The 8,239-nt window shown below is 49.8% G+C and overlaps 1 protein-coding gene across 1 annotated transcript; it reads right to left on the minus strand.

Moving 5' to 3' along the window:
* Positions 1–7,282: 7,282 nt before the first annotated feature.
* LOC141021670 (uncharacterized) lies at positions 7,283–7,846 on the minus strand. Its single transcript, XM_073497522.1, has one exon. The coding sequence runs from the start codon at positions 7,844–7,846 to the stop codon at positions 7,283–7,285; it is 564 nt and encodes a 187-aa protein (XP_073353623.1).
* Between the last annotated feature and the right edge of the window lie 393 nt (positions 7,847–8,239).

The raw sequence follows: 8,239 nt of genomic DNA on the forward strand, positions 1-8,239 counted from the left end.
CGCTTTCCAAGCAAAGACACTTGGCACTTGGGGGCTAATGCATGTCGAACGTTTCTATCTACAAATTACCGGTTCATGGAAATAAGCCGGAACTTAAGTCTACAACCTATTCAACCATAAGTCGTCGACTTGGGGGCTAGTATGGTAAAGATAACTATGCAGTAAGCAGTAGGGTGGTACCTCAGACTTCTGCTGTATCTGATTCACCATGTTGATCTCCAAATCCCGGCTCTTGTGCACCTGACTCACATAGCCGGAGACGATCTCTCCGATGCTCAAGTTCGTATAATTGGTGAGGTCCAGATTGGCCCGGCTGCGCTCTAGCAACTCTTCCTTGGCGGAGCATTTGGCCAACGCAGTGGGTCTCCCCGGCTCAACAAACTCCGTCCGGGTGATTACCACGTCCGGGTCATCGGCCGGCTGAGCCGGGCTGGAGATATCCGGGTTGGTGGAAGTCTCCATGGCTGGTTCGGCGGTGGGAGCGGTGGCTTCAGGAGCAGAGGCGGCTGGCGGTTCTTGAGCGGAAACTTCCGGCTCCGTCACGACCGACTCTTCGGCCGGCTTATTCTTCTTTGCTCTTTTACTGAGCTTTGCTTGAGCACTGAAAGGACAAAAGGTTAGTACAAAAGTATGAGTAAAGATAAAGCACAGCAAGAGATGATCGTCATTACACGGGTACGGTCTTGAAAGCCGGAAGATTCGACTGCATCGAGTCAACAGAGGAAGGAGACGTTTCCTGATAATTTGAATCAGAAGAATTGAGAGGTTGATGTATAACACCCGCCAGAGGATGAAAAGGATATAAGTTGGAAAGAACCTCGGTCCGGCGTTTCCTTGATGCCTCAGGTAAGCCAGAGGAGAGGTCAGCATCCTTGTTGGTCCGGGTGTGCCGCCGGCTCTCATGAATCTGTTGCCTCAAAAGAAATTGAGGATCTTGATAAGCTAAAGGATGTGAAAATCTTACTTTCCGGGTTACCCTTCGGACTTTCAGCCTTGGCAAGGGCTCCGAGTCAGAGGAAAGTGTCATTACCTCTTCAACCACCGGGTTACTTGCTCCGGTGTCATCCTGTTGATGAACAGTATTGATAAGGTGGACAGAAATAAACAACAAATACAACAAGAGCTTACACGTTCAGGGGTTACCTCTGACTCGGAGCTGTCGCTTAGTTGCAGCAGCTCTTAAGCAGTAGGCCTACTTCCTTTCTTGCGGGGAGCGGCTCTCTTGGCGGCTTTCTTAGCCTTCCTGGCCTTCTTGGCGCCTCATGGTCATATTTGACCTTCCAGAATTTGTCATCAGCCTGAAAAATACAATGACGATTTCTTAAGGTTCAGATGAAAGCTATCTACAGAAGAAAATGAGATGTTCAGATCAGCGGCTTACCGCTGGGGCCGGGTTGGTTTGCAGAAGGGGCTTAAGCCGGTCCTCCCGCAGTCTGCCAAGCTCTCGTTCAAGAGAGCCTTGGTCATTTCCTCAGCAACGTCTTCAGGAAGATCGTTGCGGCTGTGTCTCAGGGGGTCATCTTTCCGGCCCGTGTACTCACACATTAAGCCGGGGCGGCGGCTTAAGGGGATCACCCGCCAGGAGATCCAGACTCGGACCAGATCAATGCCGTTAAGGCCATTTCCCAAGAGAGCCTTGATCTTGTTGATGGTAGGGATCAGAGGTTGGCGCTCCGCCTAAGATAACTTGTCTGACAGAGGGTGAGTTGGTTCCAGACGCGAAGGACGAAAGCCGGGCAGCGGGCTTTCATCAGCCGGCGAAGTGTCTTGGCAATAAAACCACGTCTGGTTCCAGTCCTTGGGGTGGCTTGGCGGCTCGGCGTAAGGAAAAAGGCAGTCTCTCCGTCGCTGAATGGAGATTCCACCAAGTTCTAAGCTCGGCCCGTTGGCGCACTCATTCTGGCGGTTCAGATAAAAGAGTTCTCTGAAGAGCAGCAGGTTGGGCATTTCTCCAAGGTAGACCTCGCAGAATACTTGGAAATTGCATATATTCGACACCGAGTTGGGTCCTATGTCTTGTGGCCGCAGATCAAAGAAATTCAGCACATCTCTAAAAAACTTTGAGCCGGGCGGTGCGAAGCCCTGGCTCATGTGATCAGCAAAAATTACCACCTCCCCGTCCCTTGGCTGTGGTCTCTCTTCTGATGGGTCGGGGGCACGGTAGGACATGATGTCCTTCTTGGGCAGGTAACCCGACTTCACGAAATCTGCTAAGGTCTCGCCGGTGACGTTGGACCTCATCCAGTTGCAAGTGATAGGTGCTTTGGGAGCTTTGGGAGGCATGGTGAAAGTCGGAAGCCTATGATAAAAGGAAAATTGTCCGGTTTAATTATAAGCCGGAGGAAATTTGCAGTTCAATGTTTAAAGTGGCGGCTTATGGAGGGGCCTAATAACATATATCTAAGTACATCGGGTTATCTAAGCCGCTGGAGGTATTGAGAGTAATTCAATCGTCTACAGCCTTGTTGTAAATGAGCCGGAAAATTTTACGGCACGTGGCTTCTTTTGAGCCGGAAGGTTTTACAGTGCGTGGCTTCTTTAAGCCGGAAATGTAAACCGCCATGACTCAGCAGGTGTAGTTTTTTTACTAAGTGTGGTGAAAACAGGCTTCACACATCGCAGTAACTAATTTGGATCAAAACGGTCGGCTAAAGAGGAAAGTTTCTAGACCTAAAACAGACGCAAAAGAAGTTCTTGGGTTCGAACGGAGCCTTTATGCAGAGAAAAGAGATCTATTTGCATTTGAAATGGGTGCCAAACAGCTACCGCGTTGGTTTTATACTATCTTAAGATCAAGAAAGGGCGGTGGTGGTGAAATCTATGAAGAGTTCATGACGAACAGCGAAGAACACCGGTGAACTCGAAAATCTTAATGCAGATCTGAGGAACGGAGAGGAAGGAACTTACAGATGCAGATGTGCTGTGAGGGTTCGCCGCGGTTCTCTGGATGGTTCAGGGTGATGCAGCGGCCAAGGTCGATGGCGGCGGCGGCGGAGCTCGAGCAGCACAGGAGTAGCGAGAGGAAGGAGACGACAGAAGGGGGAGAATGGAAAGAACCCGAGGGTCGGGTTATTTATAAGGCCAGACTCATAAGTGGGCGCGAGAAACGAGGAGGTCACGGCGTGATTATCTCGACCGAGAGGTGCCTCGATTTTCGGGATGGCAGTAAAGATAAGATCCGTTGCGGATATGGTGGAGTAAAAAAATGGACTTAATGGAAGATGACGTCACGGCGGATTACCCGGAATCTAGAGGATGACGTCACGCCGGGTTATGGCCTTCACACAATTGGAAGCCGGAGCTTTTCTGTCGAAAGAGTTGAAGATTGACATGAGCCGGCTCAAACCAATCTGGCGCCTAATGTTGAGGATATAACCCTTAGAGTCACCCGCCCGGCGGGGCCGGGTTACACATAAGGGTCATCACCTGAAGCCCGGTGCCAAGCTTGAAGACAGTGGGCCAAAGATGGGCTTAAGACCCGGAGATGGCTTAAGGCCCGTAGTTACAACCGTCATTATGGTAGAACTTATAGTATAAGGCAAGAATAGTTGAGAGTCCGAGCCGAACACTCTTATGAGCCGGCCGGGACTCTCAGAAGCTGCTGGGCGTCAACCTCTCTATATAAAGGGATGACCCGGCAGCGGTTTAGGGGAAGAAAGATCTCGTCGAGAGCCGGGCATAGCAGTTAAGCTCCCTGGTCATCGAAACCCTAATCAATACCACCTCAACTGGACGTAGGCTTTTACCTTCACCGTAAGGGGCCGAACCAGTATAAACCCTCGTGTCCCTTGTCTCGTTTAACCCCTTCAAGCTTCTTAGCGGCGATGGCTCCACGACTAAGTCCTAGCTTGAGGACATCTGCCGTGACAATTCCACGACAGAACTGACATTATCTTTTTGGGGTTATGCTTTAGAAACAATGGCTTTTACACTTAATAGAGCGCCATCAAAGTCTGTTGAAACAACACCATATGAGATTTGGAATGAAAAGAAGCCCAACTTGTCTTTTCTTAAAATTTGAGGTTGCAATGTTTATGTAAAACGTATACAACGAAACAAGCTTAATCCTAAATCAGGCAAATGCTACTTTGTTGGTTATTCCAAGGATACTATCGGGTATTACTTCTACCACCGTACCGAAGGCAAAGTGTGTGTCGTTTAGAATGGAGTATTTCTCGAGAAATAGTTTCTTGCGAAAGAGGTGAGTGGGATGACAATACAACTTGACTAGATTGTTGAATCTCCGGTGATGGAGCAAAGAGTGGAGGCGCCAGAACTTGTTCCGGATCCTACTCCTGCGCCCGAACCAGAAGAACCTCCATGTGATGAAGATACTTTGGTCAAGTGTGTAGCTGAACCACGCAAAAAATTTCTTGCATAACACACGCCTATTTTGTATCCAACACTAAATAAAATTTCTATCTCAAATCCATGTCAATGCATATAGATAAATCTATCACAAATTTGTTACTGACTCACACCTAAAACAACCAACCAATAGGTAGGAGCTTACATGAATGAGTGAAATTTTGAGAAAAGGAGGAAATTAGGGTTTTACCTACTGCTATAATTACATACATTAAAAACAACAACATTTAGTAAAAAATTGAGGGAATCGGAGGACATTCCTTAACCTACATAGGTGAGGCATGCTCCACAAAAAAATCACAAAAGGTAGAGATCTGAGAGGGAATCAGAGAGGGAGGAGAGGGGTTCTTCAGTTCGTGGAATGAATAAGGAGGTGTGGTCGGCTGGGCCACTTGTGATGTCCACCCACAGCCCCACAACTTACCTCTCCGCAAGAGTGTATCGCTGCCTCCCATGGCGATAGGGTTAGTAGCCTATGTGACGCCCCCGATTCAATCGTACACTAATCATACATGCAAATGTGTATGATCAGGATCAGGGACTCAAGGGAAGATATCACAACACAACTCTAGACACAAATTAAAATAATACAAGCTTTATATTACAAGCCAGGGGCTTCGAGGGACATAATTGTGTTGTGATATCTTCCCATGAGTCCCTGATCTTGAACATACACAATTGCGTGTATGATTGAATCAGAGGCGTCATAGCCTACCGCTAGGGTCAATGGTGGTAGCCACGTAAGCTGGGTCAGCGGATGTGGATCGTGGTCTATGGTCGTTGAGCGGGGTAGTATTTCGTTACGGAAATGATAACTGATGAACATCAGCGGGGAGGGGATGGCAAGCAAATTTTTTTCTATGTGTGGCAATTTTATCTCGTAGAAGATGGCAAATCTTGTTCTTGCTGCAACTTTTTCTCCTTTCCAAAAATTGCCATGTGTTTTTGAAAAAATTTCCACCTCTTTTTTCGCGAATACGCAAGCTGCGTATCTTTTCATTGATAGAAGGAGAGTACAAGCATGCGGTTACAACACTTACAAGGCCATGTACGCTCTAGACATGGTGTACAAGCGTGGTAGCAGATTAGAACAGGGGGTATGCTCAACCCCAACACAAAAACAGGAAACTACTCGCCGGCAGTGGCGAGTCCAGTAGGTGGGCTTCATAGGGCTCTAGCCTACCCTCCAAAAAACTGATTATTCTTTTTACTACTACTCTTCTTCTCAGCTCAGCTCCTTCCGCCTAACAACATGCAACAGCCCACACGCAAGGCTGCCCACACCAAAGCAATGAAGCACTATCACTTGCTCCTGACCTCAACTTATCTCGTATTCAGGTTATCACTGATTGTCTAGAAATGGTGAAGAACGTCAAAGAGAACAATCTTTGTGCCAATGCTTTCATCATCAGGGAGTTCTTAGTGAAGCAGCGTGTGTTCGGTAGTGCGCCATTATTGCACATAAAGAGATCATCAAACTGTGAGGCTCACAATCTGGTTAAAGCTGCAGTTTCTTTGGGGGTGGGTCACCATGTTTGGCTTACTTCCCCTTCGTCTATCACTGTACTTCCTGAAAACATTTGCGTGGCTGCCGGCAGTGCTCATGGCTAGTCGCTGAGTAATTTGAATCAACAATTTTTGTACATTTGTAATTGCCAGTTCACGTTATGTTAATTAATTAATTTAAGCAGATTCAAAATTTAATATTTTTCATATATTCCAGCAAATACTACATGTTTCCAGTAGTAATCTAAGAAAATATCGGCTTATTTGGTCAAAAGAATTACGAGATGATGTTGTTTTCTTCAAACAAATGTTTCGTTTTTTTTTCGCCGTTAACTTTGAGCCCGCCCTCCAATTTCGTCCTGGATTCGCCACTGTGCGCCGGGGATGATGTTTTGTAACCCAATGGCGCCCGCCTTGGCCTAGAGGCGCGCCTCGTCCTTGATGGTATCGGAGATGAGGGTGATAGATGGCCTGGCTCCGTCAGAAATGCATGCGTTGCGGTGCTTCCAGAGCCACCATGCTGTCAGGATGATGAGGGAGGACAGGCCTTTGCTCATGGAGGCCGGCGCGTGGTCGAGGGAGGAGCTCCACCGGGTCTGGAATGGCGTGTCGGTGTTGGGGAGGTTGATCGCCGCACGAGCCCAACCGAGGATCTCATGCCAAACCTGGCGAGAGAATGAGCAGCCTGTGAGGAGGTGGTGCATCGTCTCCTCCTCTTGATCACATAGTGCACAAGCGTCCTCGTGTGGTAGGCCGCGGTGTGCCAGCCGCTCCGCAGTCCAACAACGATCTTGCATGGCCAGCCAAAGGAAGAACTTGACGCGAAGGGGTGCCCAAGGTCGCCAAGTGAGGCGCCAATGTGGGTCTTCACAAGCATCGATGAATATTGCCTTATAGCAGGAGCTCGCTGAGTAAGTGGCGGAGGAAGGCCATCGCCATCTAAGCATGTCTGGCTCGGAGGAGAGGTGGGTGTAGCTTACTCTACGCAGAGCTCGACATATGGCACCATGGCGGCCGGCCCAAGTGCCCCACGAATGTCCTGGACCAAGAACGCAGGTATAGACCGCCACACACGCTATGCTCCTTCCGCAGGCGTCGCGGGACGAGCCCATAGACTAGCGGGGCAATATCGGCCGTTGATCGTCCGTCGATCCAGTTGTCTATCCAAAACCTGCAGGTGTCCCCTGCACCAAGCTGCCAAGTCGTGGAGGCTCTGAAGATAGCGCTCACGTCCGTGTTGAGGTATGTGGAGGTGGCTCCAAGGGCGTGAGGCATCCGTGCGTTGGAGCCAAAGCCATCGAACACGAAGCGAGATGCCCGTCCGGTAGATATCTCTGATGCCAATGCCACCAAGGGAGATGGGGCGGCATACGCGCTGCCAATTAACAAGGCACTGGCCACCGTTGGCCTATTTTGAACCTGCCCAAAGGAATCCTCGAATGATCTGGTTCACTTTCTTGATGGCAGTGCTCTTGAAGGCAATGGCGGTGAGGAAGTGCGTGGGGATGGCACAAAGGACATGGCGCACAAGGGATAGGCGGTCTCCTTTGGATAGCATAGAGGCTCGCCATGTGGAAAGCTTGCGCCCAAGCTTGTCATTGATCGGTTGCAAGCTCGTCGTGGAGGCCTTGCGGATGGAGAGGGGCAGCCCAAGATAGGTGATGGGGAAGTGAGCAACGGGGCACTGCATCTCAGAGGCGATAGTAGCAATGTGGTCGTCGGTGCATTGAATCGGAGTGGCCGAACACTTGGTGAAGTTGGTGTGCAGTTCGGATGCAAGGCCAAATACAGGCAGGAGCTTGCGCACGGTGGAAATCTCGTGGGAGTCCGGGTGGCAGAAGATGACCACGTCGTCCGCATAAAGGGATATGCTCGAAGCCGCTTGGCGTGCAGTCAAGCGGTGAAGGAGGACGAGATCCACCGCTCGGAGCAGCATGGAGTTGAGTACATCGATGACCAGAGTGAAAAGCATGGGGGAGACCGGGTCGCCTTGCCTAAGGCCATGAGCGTGATCAATTGGTGGTCCCGGGTGGCCATTTATGAGGACTCTCCTAGCGGCCGTTGATAGGAGTATGGAGATCCATTCGCGCCAACGTGGCCCAAAGCCGAGGTGATGCAGTATCTGGAGGAGAAAAGGCCAGGATACGCGTTCGAAGGCTCACGTGATATCCAACTTGAGCAGCATGCGCAGCGCCTTGAGGTTGTGCAGGAGGCGAGCCGTCTGTTGCACCAGAAGATAGTTGTCATGGATGGAACGTCCCGCGATGAACGCACTTTGGTTAGTAGAGACCATGGATCCCAGCCGTGGCGCAAGGCGGAGGGAGACCAGCTTCAGGGCGAGCTTGGCGAATATGTGTATGAGACC

The sequence above is a fragment of the Aegilops tauschii genome, chromosome 4 (assembly GCF_002575655.3).
Source record: "Aegilops tauschii subsp. strangulata cultivar AL8/78 chromosome 4, Aet v6.0, whole genome shotgun sequence".
In the NCBI taxonomy this organism is placed as follows: domain Eukaryota; kingdom Viridiplantae; phylum Streptophyta; class Magnoliopsida; order Poales; family Poaceae; genus Aegilops; species Aegilops tauschii.